At 42.3% G+C, this 27,061-nt stretch overlaps 2 protein-coding genes and 1 long non-coding RNA gene across 5 annotated transcripts in view; all 3 read right to left on the bottom strand.

Annotated features, from left to right (window-relative positions):
• Window positions 1-2,340, bottom strand: part of MLXIP (MLX interacting protein) — a 49,169-nt gene extending 46,829 nt beyond the window's left edge. For all 3 annotated transcript variants that reach the window (XM_068412175.1, XM_068412176.1, XM_068412177.1), the window contains exon 1: window positions 1,944-2,340. In XM_068412175.1, coding sequence (XP_068268276.1) covers window positions 1,944-2,314 — 371 coding nt within the window. In that variant the 5' untranslated portion in view covers window positions 2,315-2,340. The remainder of the gene's footprint in view (window positions 1-1,943) is intronic.
• Window positions 2,341-3,186: 846 nt separating this feature from the next.
• On the bottom strand, window positions 3,187-5,451 carry LOC137670261 (uncharacterized). The gene is made up of 4 exons (XR_011049231.1): window positions 5,231-5,451; window positions 4,776-4,855; window positions 3,337-3,480; window positions 3,187-3,262 (listed from the first exon to the last, which is right to left on the bottom strand). It is a non-coding gene; the product is annotated as an uncharacterized lncRNA (long non-coding RNA).
• A 623-nt stretch (window positions 5,452-6,074) lies between these two features.
• BCL7A (BAF chromatin remodeling complex subunit BCL7A) lies at window positions 6,075-26,850 on the bottom strand. Its single transcript, XM_068412552.1, has 6 exons — window positions 26,674-26,850; window positions 18,699-18,780; window positions 15,344-15,440; window positions 13,801-13,968; window positions 10,685-10,806; window positions 6,075-9,695 (listed from the first exon to the last, which is right to left on the bottom strand). The coding sequence occupies exons 1-6, from the start codon at window positions 26,763-26,765 to the stop codon at window positions 9,624-9,626; spliced, it is 633 nt and encodes a 210-aa protein (XP_068268653.1). The 5' UTR covers window positions 26,766-26,850; the 3' UTR covers window positions 6,075-9,623.
• Between the last annotated feature and the right edge of the window lie 211 nt (window positions 26,851-27,061).

Here is a 27,061-nt window from a genome sequence, read left to right as displayed (position 1 = left end):
GGTTTACCAGAGCGTCGTACGTTCCCTGAGGATATGGTCAGAGACCGCTTCTAAGGGAGAAAGGTTCAACCTACCTGCTGAATCAATCCCTTGTTAAATAGCGATGACTCCTCGTTTCATACATGCATTCATCACCCCAAATTAGAGCTTTCAAAATTATTTTAATTCTTTTTAGACCCGAGTTTACAATTGGTTTGTTAGGTAGATTTAAAAAATTTATCACACAGCCATCAGGTAAGCAGGCTGAATCTGGGCAGGATGTTTCATGGTTGCAACTAAGCAAACCTTAAGGGATCCAAGTACAGAAGCATTAAGAATACGCTTTGCTTTGGTAGCCTCTAAGAAGATATTTTCTGCACCTTGTTTTATACTACCACCACCAAGCAGGATAAAATTAGTTCTGCTAAAATACATTTGGTGCTCAATTTATGCATCTACCTCAGAGTTTGGTACTGTCAAATCAGTATCACAGAATTATTCCTTTGCATTAGATGAGATCCTCGGTTTCAAAATCCCAAGGATACACTAGTGGAAGCACAACATCAAATAAAGCTGATAGAGGCCAATGAGAAGATACACATGAGGAGCCTAGTTCTGTCCCTCCTAATACTTGTGGTTCCTTTGCATGTTCCTCTCAGCTTGTACAATAAAGGCAGACTGGTTAATTTTTAGTTAAGTGCTACGTTCTTGTTTCTTTTGTAAATGCAGAGAATTTATGTCCATTGTTGTATGCACCTTATCTAAGATTCGCTCTCTTGCCAGTAACTAATAACTTGCTTGATAAAAATCATCAAAATGAGACACTTGCTTACATTTTCTCACTAACTGTACAGAACAGATAGTTCTGTTTTTTCCTCTTCATTGAGCAATACTTAATTAGAGGAATTTGGGGTAGGCAAAGTTAATTTTCCTTTAGCACGCTAATATGGTTCCTATAAATGGAAGTAAATATTTCCCTTGATATGCTCAGAGGCGTTTTCCATCACTCCTTTTAATCAACTTCCAAGAGAACATCAGATTGGATCCAATTTCTGCTATACCACATGGAACAAAAGACTCGAGCAGGCACACATCTTTTCAGAACACTTCTATTCCATAGCTCTGCCTCCATTTTGGATGACAGACAAAGGGAGTAAATGTGAACATAACGCCTTATTAAATAGATGAAAAGCAAAACTGAAGTCTGAGCAAAAGGCGCAGATAAACCCAGGAAGTGCTACCACCAGCTGCAACCACCGGAACAAAGGAAACAATGACAGATCCCACTTCAGTGAATTTGTCATAAATATAAAATTGGGGGGGGGGGGGGAAGAAAAAATTGGCTGGTTTTCACACAGACCAGGGCACAAGCGCTTACTTCGCCCTTTAAGGATTCCTCCCGAGACTCTTCAGCACTAGATGTTTCCACCAGCTTCCAGCCTGCCCGTGCGATGCCGAGCGTTCCCCAGCGCCACGGAGAGCCCGCAGAGGCCACGGACGAGGGGGACGAGGTCCTGCTCCGCCTCACCCCGACCTCCTCCCTCCCCTCCCCGCCTCGGTGAGGATGCGGTGACAACCTCCCCGCTCCCCCGAAACCATTCGCGGCGAGGGCTGGGGCGACGCTTTGCCGCCGTAGGCTCAGGCCTAGGGAAAGTGCCCGCAAGGATCCTAAAGTTCACTGAAAACAAAAGCGACACGAACACCCACGCGTGGGGGGGGGATCACCGCCGAAAGGCGACGCTCGGCTGCCCCCACGCCCCCGCGGATGCCCCGGCCGCTCGCCTCGGGCCTCGCTCCCCTCCCTCCGCCCCTCACCGCGCCCTCGGGTCCCCGGCACGGTGCCCCCCGCCGACACCCAGCCGGGGCTTTCCCCGCGGCCGTGACTCACTCCGGGAGCCGTCCCCAGCCCCGGGCCCGCCCTCACCGCGCCCCCGGCCCCGCGGCCCAAGGGCGGCGGCCGGTACCTGTAGGCCAGGGACATGCACTCGAAGAGCTTCGTGAGGGAGGCGTCGATGCTGAGGCGGCCCCCGGCACCGCCGCCGCCGCGGGCCGCCCCGAACTGGTAGGTCTGGCAGGTCTGCTCGTTGACCGTGTCGAAGTCGTAGCCCTTCTTGGGCGGGTGCTCACTGTGCGGCGACGAGACCATGAAGTGGCCCGAGTGGATGATCTGGGGGCCCGGGGGCTGCCCCCGCCGCGGCCCGCACCGCCGCCCTCCGCTCGGCGAGGCGCCTCCATCGTCTGTGTCCGACGAGTCCTCGTCGGGCTCCGTGCGGGCGGACAGCGGCCCCGCCGCCCCGAGGAGCTGCGCCGGCCGCATGAACACGTCGGCGGCCATGGCCCCGTTGCCGCCAGCCGCCGGCCGAGCCCGCCGCCCGCTCTGCGCCGCCACCGCCCCGCTCCGCCCCGGGCCGGCCCCCGCCGCGCCGCGCCGCGCCGCCCCGCTTAAAGGCGCCGCAGCGCCCGCGCCGCCGCCCCGCCCCTGCGGCCTGCGCCCTCCCCGCTCCCGCCTCACCGCCGCCCTCAGCGGGACCCTCCGGCCGCCCCTCCGGCCCCTTTCCCTCAGCAAAGGGCCCATCCCGCCATGGCCACCCCCGAGGCCGCTTTCTCTCGATGCGGCCCCCAGCCACCTGAGGCAAGGTCACCTCAGGACAGCCCCAGGCTGCCGCCACCCACCCCAAGTGCCCACCATCACCCTGGAGGCTGCTGTCCCCTTTATTTACAAGAGCTCCTTCAGAGCAGGACCGCAGGATGCGCCTCCTCCCGCACACCCAGAACCAGACGGTTCTTGGCTGTAAGTGACACCCACCACATTCTACCCTTCCCCTTACACCACTGCCGATCATGAAACAGCCCTGTGGGGTGACCGGCCACCTTGCATCACCACCAGCCTCACCAAGAAAGGGGAAGGCATCTTCTGTAGTCACACTACTGCTGTCCTGTCCTCTATCCTCACTCCAAGGACTGTTCCCACTCCTCCTGGGGGCCGCCGGCTTAAACAATCCAGCGTGGCACTTCCATCCAGCAGGACAATGTCAAAGGGCTAAAAAACCATTCCTAAACTTAAGGGACTCTTATGAACATGAGAAGATGCAGAGGACAGGCCAGAACTGGCTGACGAACGTTGATATTTCTAGCACAATCACTATTTTATGGATTTAAACTATCTTTAATACAGTAAATTGCTGCTTATTTTCCATCAGCAGTCTGCAAGAAGCCAGGGCAGCTACAGAAGTAGCTGGAGACCTGCAGCAGGCAAGCTGTGAACACAGCTGGAGGGATCGGCCTGCAATCACAGAGAAAAGCTCAGGACACAGAGCTTCTACTGCCAGACAGGTGGCTCACACCTAACCCACGTACCTGCTCCATGGCGCGCATAAAGTAAGCACAATTGTTCCAGGGGAAGTAAAGACTGGCTTTCATCCTTCTCAAAAGCATAAAGGAAGCAATGGATCCAGTAGGCCAACACGACAGCACAGCAATAGGGCCAGTAGATGTATTAGTCTGGGGAGAGAACAGCAGCTTACAGCACAAAACCCCATATACATACCTATGTATATACAAAGTCAAGAGAAAAGATCTCTAGCTTGCCCTGTAGAGCAAACCTCCATCACCAGCAGAGCAATTCTATGTGGAATACTCCAAAGCATTTATACTAAATTGCTTATATTCTCTCAGTTCTAGAACCTCATACTTAAAAGAAAAAAAAAAAAACAGGCTTCATAGTCATCCTCAGCAGGGAAAAAAACCCCAAACTTAAATTGCCACATGCTCCTTTTTATGCTTTGTAAAACCAAAAATAAGATCAAGGGAAACTCAAGAGGGAGACAGCAAGCCTTGGGCACAGAAGGAAGAGGCATTCCTGCAGTACCACAATTACGCCCTTGCACTGATCTAATAGTCTCCATTAGAGAGCATGAAATCAAGATGGATCACTGTGTTTAAGGGGAGGAGTGGAAGGTCAAATACTTCCCCACACATGAAAGGAGCAGTAAGGCACGGTCACATCATGTAAGGGCTGTTAGGAATCTTTAAAAATCAAGACTAACATTGAGCTCTTAGCATCACATAAGACTAAAATTCTTAAGAAAAGGCCACAGTCATATTTAGCTTAAAAGCTGGTTATTGCTACCTTATACTAATGTTGGTTTTAAAAAAAGCAATGCTATCTCCCAGCAAGGTATTCGGATTAGGGGCACTTTAAATACAAAAAATCAAAACGTTCATTGTTCAAAACAACACTCATAGTTTTACAATAGCTATTTTAAGTCTTCCATGTAATCTGTTAAGAACTAAACCTGAACCAAAAAACATCAAAAGCACTCATCAGTAACAGCACTGTATATAGAACTTCCATGACAAGAACTGATACATTTACCTCACAAAATTGTAAGTCAAACTTACTTCTTCCTGTATGAAGAGAGGGGTAACTTGTTAAAATGAAGTCACTAGGTAGCAAGGCAATTTTCTAAGACGAGTTAGCAGTATGCCACACCATCCTTTAAAACAGGGGTACCAGTCTTAAGCTATGACTAACACTTGATGCAGTTCAGGGTTTTCTCCTCTAGTCATCCTCAGTGCAAATACTGCAGATGCAAGGAAAGAGGCATCCCTTAAAATAAATCCAGTTATTTTGGAGACAGACCTCTTGGTTTGCCTTTTTAAGATCAGCATTTAGGCGATCAGCAACAGGTCAAGACTCCCAGCTATCCTCTCCTCCTCCACAGTAAGGAATTCCAGGAGGTGCAAGGAAACACTAAGGGGCCACAGCAGCATCTTTTGAGTATGCTTTTTCTTACCATTTCTTTTTTAGCAGTCTGCAGTGCAAGGTGAAATGTAGGCCGCCTTCGTCTGATGATGTTCCTTCAACAGCGCAGGCCTTTAGCATGGGAGAAGACAGCCATTTACGGACTCAGAATTCAACTGTAACACACACTGAACAGAGACATTCAAGCTGTTTAAAAATACACCCTCGGTGTACTCCACACCACTTAGTGGTAGGAGATTATCCTCCTAAATCTACAGACAGGAAGATAAGCATTTCCATTTTGATGAGGCGCAAGAATTCGGGGAACCTTACTCACAGCCTCAGACTGTGGGGCTGACTGCGGGCGCTGGGAGTCCAGCCACGCCGTTACCGCCCTGCTGCCTCCTCTGTCCGTCCTGCTCCCAGGCAAACCACAGGGCCAACCTCCAGCTCCGTAACCTGCTGCTAGGCTCGGCTTGCTCACTCCTTCACTGGCACAAGCCTTACCTGTTCAGAGGGCTTTCCTTCTGGGACTCGTCTTGAATTACATCCTTGTTTCTACCTGTTCTTTTCTCTCTCTCTCTCCAGTCCCACCCTATACATAATTCCCTTATACAAGTCTGCTTATTTCATTCACTAATCCAGAGTAGAAAAAAAACCTAACTAAAATGGGTAGGTTTTTTTCCCAGGTTAGCAAATTTAAGCGGTTGATGAGAGGACGCTACGAGCACCCCAGTAAATGCAAGGGAGGCAACAAAACCAAGCTGGGAGCAGGCACGCTGGCTGTGGCTCGCCCTTCTGGTAGCGGTGAGCCAGCAGACCAGTTCAGCTGTCTGTGAAACTGCCAGCTACTTTGGGCCAGAGCACACAGAACTCTAAAAATAAGCTGGACATTTTATATCCATCTTGAATGTAAAGAATCTTTCCAAAACTCTGAAGGGGTTTTACCCTTGCTAGCATCACGCTCGAGCGCGTTTCCAAACCGAAGCATGTCTCCACGCCAGGCGCTCCTCCCTCGGGTTTAAGTTACCACAACACATTAGTGGAGTACCCAGCCAACAGTAAGCACCTTAAATTACCAAGTTATTCTGCAGGTTGCTGTAATTACACTGACCATATCGATTTGTTTGTTGTTGTTACAACAACAAACTGCCCCCGCCCTGCTCAGTGTCCTGCTACAATATCAAGACACCTTTTGTCCACTCAAAGGTGAATCATTTTACATGTTAGCAAATGAGACAACACCATACAATGCACATTTAAAAACACCATTTATAAAAACAGAAATTTATTGTAAATTTAAAAAAACAAACTGAGATTAAGTTTCTTGATAAAAATTATTCACACAGCATTCATGTTGTGATTTTTTATTTTATTTTTGAAATGAAACCATTGTACATTGTACAAACCATAACTACCGATGGAATAAATAAGTGAAAAATTATACTGCTGTACAACACACACACACACAAATCATAAGATGGAAAACGATTAGGTATTGAAGAAAACAAAATTCTTTACACCTTCTAACAGGCCCTTAGATATAAAGAACATTCCAAAACATGACAATGTTTATGTATGAAGATAGCCACCCAAAACCAATATTTTATACTGCCTTGTTGATTATTTTTTGTTGTTTTGTAAGTGCCAGCACTTTTTGGAATGTTTTAACAACTACTTTCCCAAGCATAAAAATTCCAAGGAATAGTTCTGCTATAAAATGTTTGGCTGAGTAAATCGCTTATTCGGAAGGCCTTCCCACATGTTCCACAAACTCAGCTAATTTACTTGCTTGCTTCTAGTTTATTTTTTTTTTTTTTTCCTTTTTTTTTTTGTATTTATTTGTAACTGAAGCTCCAACATTCAGCATTGTAGCAAGGAAGCACTTCTTGATATTTGCACTATTTCTAAAACATTAGCTGTATGAGAACTTTCAGTCATCTTGAAGAAAATTACATCTCTCCTTCTGCTCCACGTCTCAATGCTTTCAATAAACCCTTTTACAGTGAGTTCATAAAACAAGTTTCTGGTAGAGATAGGTCCAAGCCAAAAAAAGCTGGATTTAGATCTGGTTTCAAACCTCAGGTCGATCTGAATTTGATGTTCTGGTTTGGTCCCATCTGTACTTTCTGGCATTAAAATGTGTTTAATCACATCCGTTGGCCCATAAATGTTATCAGGCACTTCAAAAAAAGACTAATAACAGTCTTATACACTATTTTGGATTTCTTCATACCAGATAATGTCAAAGTCTCTTCCCTCAGAGACTGACAATAACAGGTCTAAGGAACCCAAATCTATCTGCTTGTTCAGTTGTCTGTTGTCACTAGAATCTCTGGTTACAAAAAAAAAGCTCATAATGCATTCTGTATAAGCTGTAAATAAAGCATTACTACGTCAGAAACAAAGCTTCTAGGAATATGGTTATGATGCCTTGTCTTGTAAGCCACAGAACAATGAACAGTTCTGAGCAGAAGCCACAGGAGAGAAAAGGAAGTTTATAATTAAACCTGTTGATGTCAATAATGCCAATAAATGCTTCTATCTAATGAAAAATTTGAGGTATTTTTAGTGCTATTTATATATTGTATTTCTTCCTAAAGTACAGGACTTAGTTTCTAAACGAAAAGTCTATTTACTCCCTTGGAAACGTCTACAAAATTAAAATTAAAAACTTGCTGCGATGCACCTGAAGATAGGGATTAGTAAACATGACTACTTGTCAAAGGTGGCATCAGATTTGTGTCGTTTTAGCATTAAAAACAACAAAAAGTTAGTAAATCAAAAATATTTTTAAGTTTGAATCTTTCTAAATTTGCCCGTTTAATATATCAATAGAACTTCTCACAAAATATCACTTAAATCTGAATGTAATATACATACAAATCAATCGTCATTGACCAGTTATCCACATTTTAGGCATACACACAATTCAAGAGAGAATTCTACCGTTTCATTGCATATATTGTGCAAATATAGGTTTTGGCTCCTCATTTCCTTATTTTCAGAATGCTAATGGACTTCATGATCAGACCAGAAATCCCAAAAACTTATTAGGGAGCACGCTGATTTTCATGAATGATTTGCAATCAAATTTTATTCAGTTAAAATCCAAAACGTTTTATTTCAACATAAAGGAAAAGTTCCGAAACTGAGTGTCACGTGTTATTTGGAGTTCAATCCTACAAACATCTTACGGAAGGTCAGTATTGGCTCCCCACTCCTCCCTCCCCACTTCCCCGTTGTTTTTCATGATAAAGTGGTAATTGCAAACGCAACGCAGTAGTCTAAGTGCGGAGCCATTTTCACTATTGGAGAATTCAGAAATAAATAAGCTTCATGAAGAGCTAATTATGAAAACGTTATCAACTGGAAGCAATTTTTTTTCATTTAAAAAAGTATTTACAGTTCTTAGCTTACAAACTATATGCAACCATTTCCAAAGCTGCGAGATCATACTTTAAATTACAAGTTCCATCTCCCACACAAAGTGAAGACAGACTAAGGGCCTGATCCAGCAATACGTATGTACGTACGTGTGTACGTACGCGCACGTGTGTGTGTACTCAAGTGAGAAATAAGCAGTTCCCATCGACACCAGGTATTTGTAACTGGGAGCTCACCCTGGAAGCACAAAGCCCGCTGTAAGATCAGGCCCTTGTGACCTGATGCAGATGTTCTGCACTTCTACATGCCACCAATTTGAAGGGAGTCGCACATACTTCATGCCTTTCAAGCAAGTTTAGCATAAGCACACTTCAACATAATTGGAAAAGAAGGAACATTTCGAACAGTGATGTAGGGACTACGGAGACAACAAGGCTTATTTACAAGACTTGCTGAAAGAAAAAAAAAAGAAATCCCAAATACAGTATTAACCTGGAACACAGAAGTAAACATCTTAGAAAGAAACAGTACAATGAAATCCAGTTCAGTGAAAACATGATATCAAAAAAGACCAATTGAAAATAAATTCACTGTGCATCAATCCCTTTGATCCTATTTATGTACATAGTGGAACTTTTCCGTAAAGCAAGTTGTACCCAGTACAGAGATCTGGACCTAATACGTAAGTATTTTAACTGTTGTGTTATAGTATCTATTCAGATCTGGACTATAAATGGTAAACAGATCATGTTAACTTCTGATGAAGTTAAGTATTTAGAAGACCAAATTTACAGTTGCGAATGCCATGCATTCAATAAAAGATCTCCACTATAGCTGCTAAAATAAAATATCAAGCTCCTTTTTCTCCTTGGACTCCAAGAGTGAAAATGGCTTCTTGATCTGTATTTGTTAAAAATTTAAGCACCAGGGATTTAAAAATTAAAAACAAAACAAAAACCCCAAACAGAAAAGAAAGAAAAAAAAAAAGAAAAAGCCTTACTACATGGCATTATACAAACATAGGCCACTTTGCAAAGGAGACAGTTGCAAAACAACTTTTAAAAGTTAGCACTGTTTTCAGAACACAAGGCACAAAACAAAAGCAGACATCACGCCAGAGCAATGAACTTCACATGAAAGCTAATACCTGACCTGTACCATCCTTAAATATCTTACAATGTTAAATAGAGAAATGAAAATAAACAAAAAAAAAAATACAGCAGCAACATAATTGTAATTTTGACTTTAGAAACAGTGCGTAGACCCCTCCTGAGTTGTTTACTCCAACCATTTCAGAGACAGTAACTTAAAAGTTCTCAATGTTTGTTTCACAGGAAAAAGTTTTCAGTGTCTGAGAAGTTAAACCTTTGTTAGGCTTTCTTGGATTTTTGCTTGGTAACTTGAAAAGTTAGGAGTTCTGTCCTCATCCAAGAGAAGATGCTTAAGTAAGGTTGTTCTATAATTAAGCCCATTGATGTACCTTACATAAAAACTGACCAGAAAAATCTATAGTCTAAATCTCTTCAACATTTTGTTGGGAAGCCTCTACTTTCATCTTTTTAGAAGGTGGCACTCCTTCAGAGTCCTTAATGAGGGGGAAAAGAAAAACAACCGCGTTATCATTGCACTGAATTTCAGGTGCCCTAAACATCAAACAAAAAGCATGAACCAATTCCCTGCTGTGTCATTTGTAAAATACAAGGCACCTCTGGATATGAGAATGAGGTGACCAAGTGCATTTGCTTCCTGAAATCACTCCTCTACTTACATCTTACCTCAACATCTTTACACTTGTCGTCTATCAACAAAGGGCAAAATTCTAGTTCTGGGCTAAAAACCACAGTGAATATTCCAAGCAACAGCCTTGGTGCATGGTTATACCCGGACTTCCCTCACTCCACACTCCAGCACAACCCACACCAAGTGCACACACATTTTCTCCTGCTGTAGCCAAAGCGAGATCTCTACAGGACAGAACACGCAAGGTTTAGAAAGCGCACGGTGTGCGCTGAGACAAACCAACCACCCACGAGGAAAACCAACACACTGAGCAGCGCTCTGCCCGAGGATCTCAGTGTGACGGGGACAACAACTACAAGGATAATTTTTCTCCCACCCACCCGTAATTTTTCATTGTACCAGCGAGTAAACATCAAAACAACTTGTCCACCGAATCTACAAAATTAACTTTCTTAACTGCTACATGCATTTACTTTTACAGAAGGTATTTTACTTCTGAATGGTCCTCAAAGGGGCCTGTCCAGTAGGTGAGGTCCGAGCAATTTATTAAGATGAAATTTTAATATTCCCTTACAAACTAACACAGACTGGTTTAGGAAACCAAAAAGTAAACCAGACCAATCTAGTCTTACTGTTCAAATTATGTGAAATGCAAGAAGCCAATCAAATTAACCACAAAACCAGATACACGTACATTTAATATTCTACAGCTGCTTTACTGTCATCACCTTTGGAAACGAGCCTAAATACACAACTGGCCTCCTTACATTTGCTTTTTGGTAAAAATGCTCTTTTCCAAATTTCAAGTAATTGGGCTTTTGTGCTTAAAGTTACCTGAGAGTTTTTAGATGCCTCTGTAATTATATCATTTTCTCCAGAGGACTGAATTTCTGCTTTCTCTGAACTATTCATGGAATTTTCCATTGAAGACTGTGAATTCTGTTCATCAGAGGTATCTGAAATTTCAAGAAATAATTTTAAACAAACAAATGAAAGCATTCAGCAGGAGCTTTTAGGATGTCTTCTCATTAGCAACACCCCAAACACATAAATTTCACCCACATGTAACCACTAATGATAACATACATAACAACTGTATGAATATAATGAATTAAGCTCCAACTCCAGGACCACAACCGCTGGCTGCTGCCAGAAGACCTTGGCCTTCACACCGCCAGCAGCACACAATTGCTGGAACCAGTCCCTAGAGGGAGCTGAGCTCCCGCACACCTTGTAACACAGAACCACGTCAATGCTACCAGCAAACAAGTTTCAACATAAACTTTGCAAAGGGGCTGGCCGCAAGGAAACTTCCTTCAAACCAGAAGTAAAAGGCAGCTACAAAAAGGGCTGAATTGGGATAAGTAATGGATCTAAAACCATGTAGCTAAGGAGAGAGAATAAAGTTATCTGAATCAAAATTCAGCCATGTATTTAAAATCCACTTTTTTGCTTGATACTACTTTTAAGGTAAAATTGGGAAATTCAGGTAGCTAACTAGCTTAACCATTAAGGTTGCAGAATTTTTAATTCTGGTGTATACTTGTGGAGAAGTCTTTCAGCTTGTTATAGCTCTTACCTGCTTCCAGTTTTCGTGGGTTTTTTGTTTGTTTTGGGCCTTTTTTTGTTTGATTTCTCCCTCTCTCTCTCAAAGCAAGACTTGCCAAGGACTCAGGGTTACAGCACCCATTCACTCAAAGAGGGGACAGGGGCACTTAAAATGTCTTTACAGGTTAAAGATCGCTGAAAATTTAACGCAGTATGTCCAGAAGCAGAGACTCAACAAAAAAAAAAACAAAAAACCAAAAGCCACCACTGAAAACCAAACCCCTTTGATTGTAAAAGGTCAGTTATATTTCTTTCACTATCCACATCAAGAACAGGGTAAGGACTGGAACCTGTTCTTCATCTCATTTAAAAATCCTTTTTGACTTGAATGAATTCTCAGAAGTATGCTTGGAGTCAAGTTTTATGAAGTGATCTCTCCACAGGTCCCTGACCCAAGAAACATACTCATTTATTCTAGATGAAGAGAAATGCAAGATCAACTTTTTTTTGGACAACGTTGGTTAATGAAGATGACATAACCAGCGACTAATGGATATTTTTGCGGTGTGCTGTATAAAAAGCATCACAAGCGTTTCTGAAAGTTTCTCTGACTGAATTCAAGGTAAAGTGATGCCTACGACGAGCAGTCTCAAAGATCATATTCAGCAAACTCGGACACAATTGTCTTCCTTGCCATGTCTCACCACAAAAGCATGTTCATACTGATAAAGAAACAAGTCCCAAGGGTCAGAAGGAATTTCAATTTCTGTTGTGTGTGTCTCAGCACACATTGCAACTTGAGCTAAGGAGCATGCTGTGCTGTGCCCGTGACAAAAACACACCTAGAGCAGCTTCCACATCAGACAGCTCAGAGCTGCTGTGTTCTCTTCCAGTTGCTGCTGACAGCTACCGCTCACGCTGCTGCTGACCTTTGGGCAAGGGGATCCCTATTTTAAACCACCAAGCCCCGAGCTATTCCGATGCCTGCAATGACTTGTTTACACAGCAAAATATTTTGAATGCGCCTTTTTTCTTTGAGAAGTCCACATCAGGCATTTCTGACCACCCAAACTGTTCCCTAGCTTTAAGGAACCTCCCTGATTTCAGTGCAGTATCATGAGATAGATGTACAAGGTCATTAACCCTATCCAGCTGAATAATGTCACAATTCCAGGGGTTTGACTGACTGTAACACTTCAGTAGATAAATAACTATTTAATACATTTTTAAACACAGCATATAACCAATATGAAAAAAAACACATTCGTAACAGGTATTTTTTGCCATTACTTCTCCCTTCCGTTTTACAGTAACTGTCTCTGGAACTAATCCAGAGAACTTGGTATGATTTTCCCTGAACCTAAATTTAGTCAGGGGAGCATGTATGCTATGTGACAACTTCACACAAGCAGGTTCAGCCAATATTAGACCTAAATCCTTACCATTTTCCATGACCATATATGCTAATTGAGATTTTCTTTGAAGGATATGGCATTCTGATTTATTCCAATTTGGTGACGATTCAGTGGTCACATTTTAACCCCAATTAACAAAGACAACATTCAACATACTTAACCATTCTGGGATTACCAAGATAAAAGCTCTAAATTTAAATTGGTTAGTGGGTCTACTGAGCTAAGAACTAAATCAGGAAGGCATAATTTAATTGCTTTGCTATGGGAAGAATTCTGCAACCAAATCGTTAGAATGGCGTTAAGGACATCATTTATCTGTTATAATAGGATGAAGAAAGTTATCTTCCCAAGAATATAAATACAGAGCATGTTTCAATTACCCAAAATACCATTTAAAGAGTGAGGCTCAGAACAATCTCTTAACCCACATGTATTATTAGTCTGTGCACAACTGCAGTACAGTACTGTAACACTTTTAGAAAATTAGGACAGAATTCAGAGCTAACTTTTGAATAAATAACTAGCAGGGTTAATAAAAAAAGAAAGCTTACATTAAAGTTTACACAATTAAAAAAAATTTCAAAGTATCTCACCTCTATTTTACTGTCACACTAGATAACAAACAGTCACAGATCTACAAAAGTAACACTTCCCAGGATTTGTGTGCTTACATGGTAGCAGCCACTTTAAAGATGATTTTAAATTATTTCTTCTTTCAAGACTGAGATTATGACAACAATAAACCAAGTGGTTTGTTTGTTTCCTCTCTGAAAAGACCCTGAATGTCAGTCTGACCTTTCCAGTTGTATGGAAGGATCACAGGTAGGCCAGAGAGATTATGGCCCATTTTCACATAAATGCTGAGAATTCAGAAACCATTTCTTTCAAATTGCTATTATCCAGTTCTTAAAATGGATAAGCAAATAAATGATACACTAAAGGGTAACATTTTTTGTTTGGCTTTGAAGATGGCCTTTTCAAGCTTACCTTCTGAACCAGGCTGCTCCTTTGCTTCTGTCTGAGTTTCATCAGACTTTATTTCAGTGCCGTCTGCTTGTGTTGCCAAGTTCTGTTCTGGTGCTGGACTTGAATTACTACTGTTTTCTTGTTTTATTGGAGAAGCATCAGCTATTGAACTCTGGTTGCTATTGTCATCTGTTAACAAAAGAGTTAAAACCAAGAAAGTCTGATTTGACAAGATAAGAACCACACCTTAATTCTTCCATATTCTTCCTGTATTATTCCCTGATAACACATGATATAGTCTGCCTGGCTGGGGATCAAGTCCAAGCATTTAGACTAACACTACATCTAACTTTTTTCCACATCACCACAATTTTTGCTCCTGCAGCCTATGCTGTAACACAGGAGTTTTCTAGCAGTTGCTAAAAATCAGAAAACTTCAAAAAAGGTGCTCTAACTAATATTATACAATAAAACCAAGAGTGTTTTACTCAGATCTCTTCCAAAAGGACCCAGAATTCTGTAATAGGAGTAAAACAGATCAACTGAAGCGACAGTCTCATTTTATAGTTCATATATAGTTCGTATAACACAGGGCAAATTAAGTGTTCATGATGCAGATTTACAAATACCCATCCCTAAAATGTTCAGATGAGCAGATAGTTTTTGAAGTGTGTCCTGAAGGTCAAAAAAAAATCTCAAAAAAAACCCCCCAAAACCCCATGAAGGTAAAATGTAACATCCAGTCCCAATATCAATAGTTTCTAAGTGATAATTGTCCAGAATATTCTCTAGCCTCCAAAAACTTGGATCACAGTAACTTTCTGCAGCACAGATCGTGTCTCTGCAGTTAACAGGAAATATTCTGCCTGTACCCTCTTCCTGTGAAAACCAGTGACAGTGGTTTAAGTATCTCAGCTAATAATTTATGGATAGCAGTTGGGTGCAACTTCCTGTAATCTTTAAGCCAGACTAACAACCATGGGTAACCGAGAGGGAAGTTCCTACTCCCTAAAGAAAACTAACCCAGCAAAACATTATTAGTTAAATCACTAGCATGCAAGTCGATCCACCTCCCTCTGCACCTGTACAATCACTACATCCAAAGGACTCCAGAAACACATAGCTGGTGATGGGACCATCTCTTTTCAGAGCAGCCTGAAGTCAGATCAGATTAAGTTTATCACCAAATTGTACAGTATGGCTTAAAACCACGTGATATATGACAAAAAAAGCAAGTAGTATATTCACCTCATGGATGGGAAAAAAAAGACTTAAGAAAATTAAATGAACTGACTAAGGCAAAAGCTGAGAAGTTGGAAACAGCAGAAAAATTAATCCAGTTCTGTGAAAATCCTGCTCAATCCTTTAATTGCAAGACCATACTCCCTGCCAACACTGCAAAAACCAACCAGGAGGCAATACAAATGCAAATAAAACTGGTGCTGTTTTCACTTTGACTCAATCACGTTATCCATACATGTGAGCAACAGAGAATCTGTCACTGTTAGGTTATATTTTCATAGCAGTGTAATAGGGTAACTGGGGCTGACCTTCTCCCACTCACCATGCATGTCCATCATCCCTGGAGAGGAGCTGTTCTCTGGAGTGGTCACTTCAGAGCCACATTTTTCATCTTTGCCTTTTTTCTTATTCTTATTTTTCTGAAAAACAAAAGGTACCACAAACAAATGAGACTATCATCAAGAAGAGAAATCCATGTTGCAACATAAAACCCTTCCCACTCATTACTTCTTTAAGCATCTTTCTTAATTTCAAGCGAGAAATAAAGCCAATGTAACTGACATCATCAATAATGCATTAGTTCCAACAATTGCAGGGCTTTCTTTCTAATTGTATTCTTCATGACACAAAACACTAGGATATATAGGTTTTTATCCAGAAATTCCAGGAAAGGTTAGCACTTAAACATATTTCCCATCTTCAAACAACTGCACAATTTTTTGTAAGAAGTACAAAAGTTCTCAATAATACCCCTCATTCTAGGAACAGGGAATCAGAGGCACGATGATTAAATGCCTTGAGCTTGAGAACTTGGGAGGTGCTCGCTGCTAACTTCGTACTCAGTCCAAACAGCTACAAAAACAAGGTCAAAAGAATGTCTGCTACACCAGGAAAAGGGAAGAACATCGCTGATCAGAGGCAGGGCTAAGATTCATGAAACTACCCAATTTCTGAGCTCGTAACTCTGCTCACTGTATGGTTTACGCATATCAACACACTGCTACAAAACTCAATACATTCTCCCTTTCATATCAGAAAGCTTGCAGAATACACCTAGACAATATGCACGCATGCACAACAGGAATGGTACCAGATCTAGAATTTTAACACTGAAGGGACAGCTTTTTACCTCTTTCTCAGTGACCAACACTGCAGAGACCTCCTCCTTCTCTACAACTAATGCTGTTTCTTCATTAAAACTAAAAGACGGATTAAGAAAAATCAGATTGGCCTAAAACAAAGAGCACAGGCAAGACAGTCCTACAGGAACAATAGGTCACAACATGCCCATGACCGAACAACAGCACGGACTGCAAGCATTAAAACAAAGGAAGAGACAGTTGCATCCATCACGTGGAAAATCTGCGTCTGCTAAGGGATGCAGCATTTTCAATTAAGAGGTGACGTAATGGGTCTCACAGGAGAAAGAGCCAGCTGCACTGCTTTTGGAGGGTCCTGCGTGCCTGCTGAGAAGACAATTAAAGCCTGACTCTAGGAAGAACGCTCGGCGACCCATCCATTCGGATTAGACAACGTCCTCCAACGAGGGAAGGAACTAAAACCACAATGAAATACTGCCTAAGACTGCAGAAGAAATTCAACAAGTGATACCTGGAAGGACTTTTCCCTCTATTTTAAATAGATTATTAGGCGTATTTTTAAATTGTATTTTTACTTCAGAGAAGCCAGGCTTTACTCCCTAATATGTGAAACAGAGGTGAAAGCCCATGGACTTCTTTACCTTTGCAAAATGAAAGTTCAGAGGGGACACAGTATCTCTCAGGTTTAGCTTTGGGTTTTTTTTTTTTTAAAAGGTAAAAAGGTCACTTTTGCCACAGGAGAAATATTGAAAAATGACTGCAAGCATTTAAGCTGATAAGTTTTTTCTTAAAAAGGTTTAACCATCAAAGTGGTGAGGTTCTACAACAGCCTCTCAAAACTAGCAGGAGGAAAGAGCCTAACTAATTCTAGTTCAAAGAAATGTCGAAGTGGCTTAGGAACAACATGAGGGAGAGGGAAGGAACCTAATCTGTGTTCACTAAAATCAAAGACAAGTTCCATTTGAAACATGAAGCAGTAAAAAAGATCCCATTCTTCTATTCTAGTAAAAGGTGTCTGCTCTTTCACAGGTGGATGAAATCGGATATAAAAGGATGTCCACCCAAAATCAAATAGCCAAGATGACCCCTACCTGATATTTATTTTTAAAATATATGCACTTTTGTGAGAATTGTGCAATTGTGAGAAGTTCCAGAGCAAAAAGACAGAAATCTTACATCAAGCCTGCAACAAGTGCAGTTGCACAACAGCCTCTACTCATAATGAACAGAATGTGACTGTAGGACACTGAAGTAACTGGGTTTGAACAAGTGTCTCAATTTCAGCAAATCTGGAGCCTAAACCTAAAGATGACGGCTCAAAAAATACAATTAAACCCTGTACATAGAGACCGTTAGATAAACCCATTCTTCTCAACAGGGAATCTGACTTCAGGTACCAGTCACCTTGAAAATTCATCTAGAAACTCACTAGAAATTCTATTTCAAAGTTCCACGGTACCCATCATGCAAGCATAGCTTAACTGTGAGAAAACAATTTTCAGAAGCAGTGAGCCTAAATATCCTCAATATCTCTCTCTCCCACTTCGATAGCACAGCTTTTTCCCCGCTACGTACTATAAATAATCAAGACGAAACATTTGACAACCAGAAAGAACGAACAAGTTTCTGTAAAGAAACCAGGAAAGGTTTCCCAATTCACAAGGGCTTATTTCACAGAGATGCTGCTCAAGCATTGGAAGAATACAAGAGGCTTACCACAACTCTGACAGTCATGGAAATCTGTGGTACCACCAACGGTACAGAAAGAAACAAACTCAGTTAAAACAACGCTAATCAAAAACAGGTCTTGAATTTGGACTTTGAATAAGATAAGAGCATGACACTGCCTTGTCTGAAAAATGATCATTTTACACCTTTATTAACATCGTAGTGTTATTCCAGATAGGTCTTAGCTCGTATTTCAAATAAAGTGACAGCCCAAGGAAGGAGTACCAAACTTAGGATATAGATTTTATTGTATCATTAATTTACTGTGGTACCATGGATTAGTTTTCTCTCTAGAACAATATCTCAATTTATAAAATGAGAGCAACGTTCATTTTGAAAAACAATTTGTAAGTCCTATCAACTTCCATTTTTACACTTCTTTTATGCCACATGATTGTATCGTGGCACATGAACGGTGCACATTAAGAACATAAACATGATGCATACACAAAACATTTACCAAGAGAAAACACATTACAACAGAAGCATGTCTTCTGTTTTGCTTGGGCTGGACATCTTAATAGAAGCCATCTCAGTTCCACAGGATTTTCCTACTCTTACTTCAGTGCTTTGCACCTATTTTTGAGCAAAACAGCAGTGATGCACAGTTCCAAACCAGCTACTTTCCTTTAAAGCATCAGGCAGAAAGAGGGGATAAGTAATCGAAGTCTTAGTCTGAACCATCAACATCACTTTCTGTAGAGATCAGCATTTCCCTAGAGCTCTTCTATTCAAACGCTTGCAAGACCCACACCAGTCTTAGCTTAAAGTCTCAAAGAACAGTGGACATTTCTTTTGACTCTTCCCAAACATGAGTGTCTACATCTTGGAAAAATGCAGGATACTTACATCATCGACTTTAGGCTCTGTTACTGGTACCCATTTGTAAATCCTTAGGGATGTGTCGCCAACTGTCACCCACTTCTTCTCCCTATAGAATTACAATGCAGGAGAAGTTAATGTTAAACTTCATATTGAAAAGAAAGTGATCTACTATTGTAAGTTGTCAAGGATTTAAATAGGCTATTAAGTAGGATGATCTCTATTACATCGTCTTTAGTACTGCATTGTGCAAATTGTTCTTTCCATTTCAAAAACTTGTTAGACACTGCTAACCTCCAGATTTCTCAGGGCTCTTACTTGACTGGGTGAGCAACTGCAGTAGCAGTAATAAGATCTGGATTAAAGACACAGTTAAGAACAGCTATTGAAAATGCAGATTTAATGCCTACAATTTTCACTTAAGTTTCTAGAGAGCAGAAAGAGGTTTTAGACAGACCAGCGTGTTTTGATTGTCATGAAGCTGTTTAATGGTATTAGAAATTTAAATGCATTTTGACCATCTGAGGTTTATTTTTGAGTGGAAATTTGCTGCTAGCAATTTAACATTCACTCAACGCTCCTGTCAGACAGCTCTGAAATTCCAGCCTTAGAACCAACAGCCTTACTGGTAGCAATATGTGCTGTGATGCAGAATTCAGACTCTGGAGAGCCTAGCTCTCTCGGAAAAGCAAGGCTGAGGGTATCAGAGAGGGGAAAGCGTAACCTAGAGCACTCTGCAGACCCCTGCCAGCCAGCCATGAAGTCATGACATTGACAGACTGTGAAGGAAATCTGGCTGAAGGGCGTCACTACACTGGGGGTCACACAGCCACAGAGTGCGGAGATGGAAAGGATGCTGAACGCTCCGTTAAGGGATGAATTCCTTGAGCTCTTTATATGAGAGTAGTAAAGGAAGGTCCACAATGCCAGAGAAATTTCATCACGTTTCTGTGATCAGTTTTCAGGTCACAGATTACCACTGCTGGTTCCTGGTTTGCAATATAGCTCTGCAAATGCACCGATTAGAAGTTAACAACAAAGACCAATTCCATTAAACATTCAGGAACATCTGAAATTAATTTGGCATGAGATCTCAAGCATTTTTCTTTTTTAAAAACACATTTAAATAATAGATTTGGGATCCAGTTATAGATTTTAAAAAAAAATGTTCTTTGCAGGATGGGAGAAGCTGGATGTGACTCCAAATATATATGTGATAGCTCCATTTTTAGAAAGGGCTTCCAGAATCAAAAGCAGCCACATTGTACAAATGCCACAAACATCCTCCTGACTACTTGTTTTAGCTACTAAAGCCAATCTTATTTGTTTTCCCTTTAGAGGAAACACTTTCCTGGTTTTTTTTTTAAGAAAAAAAAGCAGCTATATATGGCAATTTGATAAGTTTTGGATCTGTCCACAAGGATATTTTAATTAAAGTACAAAAGTATTTCAGATTAATTTCTTTCCCACTGCTCTTCCTGGAGCACAGTTTTTCCTCAGTGTGTTTAGATAGATCCACTTGGGTATGCTAGATGGCTAAAGTATGTCAAAACCCAATTTTACGCTAATTTGGAGCTCTACTACTAGATGTGATAAAAATGACAGTGGAGATGAGGGCATGTCAATAATGAGAGCATACTTAATTGTGAGGAGATGATCATGATATATATTTTTTTAAGGATACAAGACAAACCAAACTTATTTCTACTTACGAAAACCTTTGAAATTATGGAAATAAAACTAGCTGGGGTTTTGTTTTGGGTGCGGGGAGAGGTGAATAAATGCTTTAAAAAAATCAAGATTTTAGTATTTTCCTACAGCAAAATATTACTTAGAGATGCTGCACTGGAAAACCAAAAGTTCAAGATACCTGTTAGCATCTCAAAGCAGCCTCACACACAGCATCTTCACTGGACAGACTGTAGAACACAGGAGGAAACCTATATTAGTAACTTTTTCCTTCTAGTATTAAAGTTAGCCCTGACATTTTAATTCTTTTGAGCTTCTTAAGTACCACTTTAAGTTTTGATAACCCTCAGCTACAGGGGTTTTTTTACTGAATTCAATACACAGTAATTCAGACAACAATGGGAATAAGGATATTTTGTGATGGAAGTACACCAACATCCCAGTCCTGCAAACAATTACAGCTAAAAAGAAAACCCAGTATCACACTGCTACTACTCAAACATTTTACATGTAAGCATTTACAGTACTGAAGGTTTAAGACCATAGAAGTATTAATAAGAAAAAAAGAAGACAACCTCCCCTAAAGCTTAATAAAATCATTGGCAGCACACACACAAATTTGTTAACAAAGAAACATAATGACTTTCAGACATTTAAGATCAACAGGGTAAAACAACTTCAGGATTTAAGATGTTTATTTGCAAATAAAGCTTCAAATATTATCTGTAATACTGCCTTTCCATTTCAAAACAAACACCAAAACCCAAATCAAACAAACAAAGAAAAACCCCAAACCCCTAAAACCACTTCTACTCTGAACACTCACTTTTTATCTTTTGTGCAAAGACACCACCCCAACCTGCTGATCGGGGACTTTCCTTTGCATTTAGTTAGAACTGACAATTTACCAGCGCTGCCCATAACAGTAAGCTTGCTAAATGCTGCACAAACTACAAAAAATTCTCGCTGACCAAATGCCAGAGTAGGAGCGAGGAATTAATGAACTCTTGTGCCCGTTCTGTTATGAAACCTTAAGTAGTTTCTCCACCTGTTTTCCTGTCTGTAAAATGGATCTGCTGTTGAACCCACTCATCCCGAGACCCCGACCAGAACTCCATCCCCATAACCCTATTCCACCTTCGTTAAGCAGTCACTAGGCAATAGTTTTTATTGCACCCTCCCCTGTTATACTATATAGGTTGATCTCTATACTGACTGCTGTACTGGAAAAGGTGGTTGATGGAACACCACTGTGGCAATTATCAACTTTACTTGCCCACATCTAGCTGACAAACTCCGTAGGTTTACAAAAAAACCCATTTTTTCTCGTTTCAAACCTCTCCTGTTTCTCCACGAATGACTGAGACGTAGCAACAATGGAAAATGGCAAAACTTAAAATACGTAATGTTTTTTCTTTTAATCTTCTACACCGAAAAGTATCTTAAATATTTTAGTTACAGTAAGTTCAGAAACTAGTCAACGCAACAAAACCAAACCCCTACATTTAGCTGAAATTGTGTCGAAGCATTTTTAAATTCTGAACCATATCTGCACAGCATGTAAAGGACAGCCAAGGATACGTAGGGTAAGCATTAGTATCAACACTTCTTTAGTGCTTATGCCTGAGGCATACTAATATTCTAGAACTTACATAATTATATACTCAATTCCTCATTCGAAACAGCCCAAGACTCTTAAGTATATTTGTATTTTATATATTAACACTAAAGCTCCAAAGATGAATATCAAATTCCATGTATAAAAGTAATATACCAGCAAGTAAACACAACAGTGTATATTACACTTATACATAAAGTGTCAAGGCAGCTTCTGCAGCAGCAACGGGTGCTAGAAACACTTGACAGCACAGAAATAGAAAGCCTTTACTGCCACTATATTATCATTTGAGAAAAGGCTTTCACACTTGTTTGGCCTTTTACTGTGACTATCATTTATCATAGTGATCTGTATTTACACGAGGATTTGTTCCCACATACCCCATCTTCTGCTGATGATCACGAAGTGACGTCATAATGCTGAATTTATCACATCACACTCACTTGCATTGCAACAGAGTTTGGTGAAAATCACAGAATTATGACCTCCCTGTGGGATCAAGCAAAGGAGAAAGGGGAACGGGAAAGAAAATGCCATTATTATACACAAAAAGTGCTGTAAGATGCACAAAGATGATTTTTTTGAAGTGTAGGCTTGCTTTTCAGAGCACGCCGATTGCTACGTAGATGTTTCTCTAGTAACTACCATGAAGTAGCCCCAAATATACACGGTGTTTCTTGACCACACTGCAAATACAATAAAATATCATGTAGCATGAACGGTCAAAGACTAATAGCTAAGGACACCTTCTCTCTGAGTTTATCTAAACAAGGTGTATTATGAGAGTCCCCTTTAACTTGCACAAGCCAACTTGTTTTTAAGCAAGTTCTGCTAAGTTCCACGTTGCAACAAGCACCTTTTCTTATAGTAAAGAGAAACACGGCTGATGCATGACAAAACTCTACCTTTTCCACCCAAACTTCCACTGAACTCAGAAAGCGTATCCTGGCTCAAAAAGAAATAACCATGAGCAAGGCAAAACGTATCATGATTCAAGCACGATAGCAGCGTGTTTGGGCCACGACAGTACTTCAGTACAGTTCCTGCACATAGATCGGGTATTTTTACTTCAACTGCCCCTACCTGAACTACAGTCTTAGCAGGAAACCAAACACAGCCAGCGTAGCCAGACTAAACTAGGGTGGCAACGCGGTAGTAGCAAACAGACTTCTTCCAAAGACATCATCATGTTAAGAAGTTCTAGGTCATAACTACTTCTCAGAGTGAAAGCCGATTTTAAGAAGGAAGCATGAGCAGCAAAACCTGCAGAAGCTCAGTCTCAGAGCATTACATACCACACAAAAATATTTTAGCAAGTCTGAATGGAGACAGTGAACAGAAAAGCTACAGCAGTATTGTCTAGAAATTCTCCTCTAACCAGCCATGGCTAGCGATCCCAACCAACGGTACCGGGTAACCTGATCTCACTGCCCGTGGTGACTCTGCTCCTCAACTTTTGCACAACACCCTTTGTTTTAAGCTACATCCCAAGTCACGTCTGGCTCTACAGCCAATTCCCTGCCATAATAAATACTTAGCACTTTCTGTAAGTACTTTCAGCAGTTGTCCCAGTTCACTTCTTCTTCTATCCCTAGATTATGGCTTTGATGGGTCAGAAAAAGGTCAAAGGACTTCTGCAAAGATGCTGCCATTCAAAGTCAAGGCAACACAACGAGGTGTCCTCATTCCTGGCACACTCTCTAGATCAGGGCACCTATCTCCATCAGCCACACCGTATCTCCACCCTTAAATGTTTGCACAGTTGTCCAAAAGCTCAGCAATGCTACGTACCCGTGCAAATTATTTCACTGCCTCCCAAGACGTCCTACTATTTATGCTTGCCTCCTGCCCATTACTTGTCTTTTACTAAACGTCTGAATTTTCTTTCATTTAATAAATCAGACTTCTATAAAACAAGAGTGTTTCCAGTATTTTTCTAATGCTAGTTGAGGGCACAATAGTTTTTGCCTCTCTCTTCTTGAGAACCCATTTAGAATCTTTAAAGACAAAAAAACAATCCTGTACCTTTCACAATTCATTGAGATGAATTTATCTCAGAGGATTTTGTAAAAAAGACTGAAAGGAAAATTATAAGTACTGTTAAAAAAAGTAGAACTACCCCATTAGGCATGGAAATTTAACATTTCTGCCACACAAATACAACACAATCATGTATTCTCTAAGACACGTGCTATGTGTTTTCTGAAATAGATGCTCATTCACGAGAGTGGCTTAAACAAAGGAGATATGGTTACATTAATCTCAAGATAAAAATGTAACAACTTCACTGTTTACTACTAAGTTCCAGTCATAGCAGAAGTGCTAGGTGCTCTACAGACACACGTGAGGATAGGGTACCTGCCTCAAAGGGCTCACTAAGAAAGAACACTGATTTTCTAAGGAACAAAGTCTGTGCTGATGGAAACTGCTTTCTGACAGGCACGTCCATAGACGTGGCAGTGCAGGCATTCGGCAGTATCGCACAGCAAGGCTGGTGCCCACCTTCACGGATCGATAAAGCTTTGGGCAGCACACACCGGAGCCACTGTCTGCTCCAAAGAGTTTACCGCTCCCTCTGCCTCTCTACTCATCTTCGGCACGCAGCGTGTCGAGTCTCAGAAAACTCTGTTCTGTGAAATGTTGGATGTGAGGTATTTTAATCTTCGGCGGCTGCATTTCCACAGAAAAGCTGTGGATGGCAACAAATTGCTCCTATTATGCAAATGAAACTGCACACTTGGAAATTGCCTGTGTGGCTCTTCTGAAGACGCAGGAATCGCTAGTGTGTAAAGTTCAATTTAACAAGCCAAGTCTTCTCAAAACATTTAAACCACAAGACACAGAATCTCTCTTGCTAATTTCCCACTAATTTCCCACTGTACTTGACTGCTGGTAGAGGGGAATCATGAGATTCACCTTCAAATTATGATTCCTTTAAACATAAGTGTTCACGTAAATACTTGTGAGATGCACAAACAAAAAGCCATACGAATAGTTCTGACAACAATCAAAAGGAACATTGCACGATTCTGTACAGGAACCTTTTAAAGCAAGTTGTCTCTTATGAGGGTTAAAACACACAAAAATCTATTTATACCATAAGATTTATGTTTTATAGAGGAAGCCACAGCAACTGACGTGATGGCAGAGAGCCCTTGCCAAGAAAAAAAATAAATTAGACATTTTGTTGAATGGCCAAGCTCCTGTCCCTACTCCTCTCTGAAATCCGCAAACTAGGATTCAAAGGAAGTATGCTGCGCTCATGAATGAAATACCTACAGACAGAACAGTCCCACACATCCAGCAACGCTCCTGTCTGCACAAAAGTCCTGTCACATCGCTATACATTGTTCTGACCCTTCAAAGCTGGCCCACCAGTCAGCAAACAGCACTTAAAAACACCACCCGAGTAGAAGAGAGTTCCTGAAACCAACTGAACTGCGGTGCTCGGGCTGCTCCGGCTCCCGACACAATGGCTGGATTCTTTGAAATCCCCATCTCGTGCCCTGCGTTATTGGACACACGTCCCGATTCTTTGTCCAGTTCGAGCCAACGGGCCCATTCATCTGCTCAAGGCCATTTAAAACGCAACAATCCATTCACCCGAATAAAAACACGTTTAATTCTGTATTTCACTCTTCTTCTAATGAAAGCAAAGGGTTAGCTGTGGATTGCAATAAAAGTGCCCCCTTATTTTACCAGGTTCAGAACAGCTGAGTTATGCAGATTAACACTAACCTAAAGGACTTCCCCGTGGATTTCAACTGTTTAAAGAAAGTATTTTAAGATACATGCACAAAGACTACTGAACAGTCCACTTGCTGAAAGAAAGATTCCCTCTCGAGTCACACTCGCACTGCTCTTTATCCCATCCAAAAACCCCGGACCCCGTGCAGAACATCGCGCTGTTTTACTGTATTGTTTAAACACCTCATGTCGATTTTCCTAACAAAAGCAGAAAAAAAAAAAAGACAAAAGTGGGAAAATGCCAAAACACGTTTAAGGCCTAACAAAACGGAATTATTTCGCTAGGGGTACAACCTTTAATTATATAATTTAAAACAAATTCCAGTGGCAATTACACGCGCTCTCCTGCTCCGTTCGGGATTCACAACCGCCGGAGCGTTTGTGGGAGACGATCCCGCTCGGGTTTGCTGCGCTGACGTGCAAACCTCGGGAGCTTGGAAGGTGAAATAAATAAGTAAACGTGTAATAAGACAAAAATAAACTCTTGGGCGCTTTACGGAGGTCTTCTTAATGCTTTTTCTTTAAAATACTCTTTGAGCTCTAGTTGCACACAGACCCGGCGGCGCAGCTCCCCCAGGCCCGCTCCTCGGGGCCCTTTGTAGGGGAGGGCGGCGGGAGGAGCCGGCCCCGACCCGCCGCCCGCCCCCGCCGCCGCCCGGCCCGGCCCGGGAGCCGCGGTACGGCGGGCTGGGGTCGGCGGGGAGCGGCGGGGGTCGGCGGGGAGGGGGCTCGGCCGCACAATGGAGCCGCCTCTCGCCCTCACACGCCGCCGCCTTCATGTGACTCGCAGGAGCGAAATGGCTTCTGGGTGCCGCCGGCTCCCCGCCCCCCGCGGCCGCCCGGCGGGCTCCGGCCCCGTGCGGGGACGGTGCGGGGGGCGAGGGGGTGACGGGGGGTGAAGAGGAGCGGGGGCGGGCGCGGGGTCCCGGCGCGGCGCGGCCCGCTCACCATTTGCGCACTTTCTCGATGGCCGCCATCACCCGTTTGATATCATCCTTCGCCCGGCTCCGGGTCTCGGCCCGCACCGACCGGCCCGACATGCTGCTGGGGGGCGGCGGCGGCCTCAGCGGGGAATGCGGCGCTCGGCGCTGCTTCGCGGCGTCCGTCCGTCCCTCCGCCCTCCCGCCCGCCCGCACAATGCTCCCTCCGCTCGGCGCGGCGCGGCGCGGCTGGGCTCGGCGCTGCTCGGCTCGGCTCCGCCCGCCCGCCGGGGCCCGCGCACTGCGCACGCGCCCCGCGCCGCCGCCGGCAGCCCGCGCGCGCGGGGCCGAGGGCGGGGCCGGCGCGCGGGACGGGCGTAGTGAGGGGATGGCGGGCACCGTGAGGGGCTGGCGGG

Source organism: Nyctibius grandis, chromosome 14, assembly GCF_013368605.1.
Source record: "Nyctibius grandis isolate bNycGra1 chromosome 14, bNycGra1.pri, whole genome shotgun sequence".
NCBI lineage: Eukaryota > Metazoa > Chordata > Aves > Nyctibiiformes > Nyctibiidae > Nyctibius > Nyctibius grandis.
This window is presented reverse-complemented; position numbering and strand designations above follow the sequence as displayed.

Coding starts and splice junctions, on each gene's coding strand:
- BCL7A (XM_068412552.1), bottom strand. CDS start 26,765: ATGTCGGGCCGGTCGGTGCGGGCCGAGACCCGGAGCCGGGCGAAGGAT. Junction 15,441..18,698: donor CAGAGCCTAAAGTCGATGAT/GTAAGTATCCTG, acceptor TTTGTTTTTCAG/AAAAATAAGAATAAGAAAAA. Junction 10,807..13,800: donor GGAGCAGCCTGGTTCAGAAG/GTAAGCTTGAAA, acceptor TTGAAATTTCAG/ATACCTCTGATGAACAGAAT.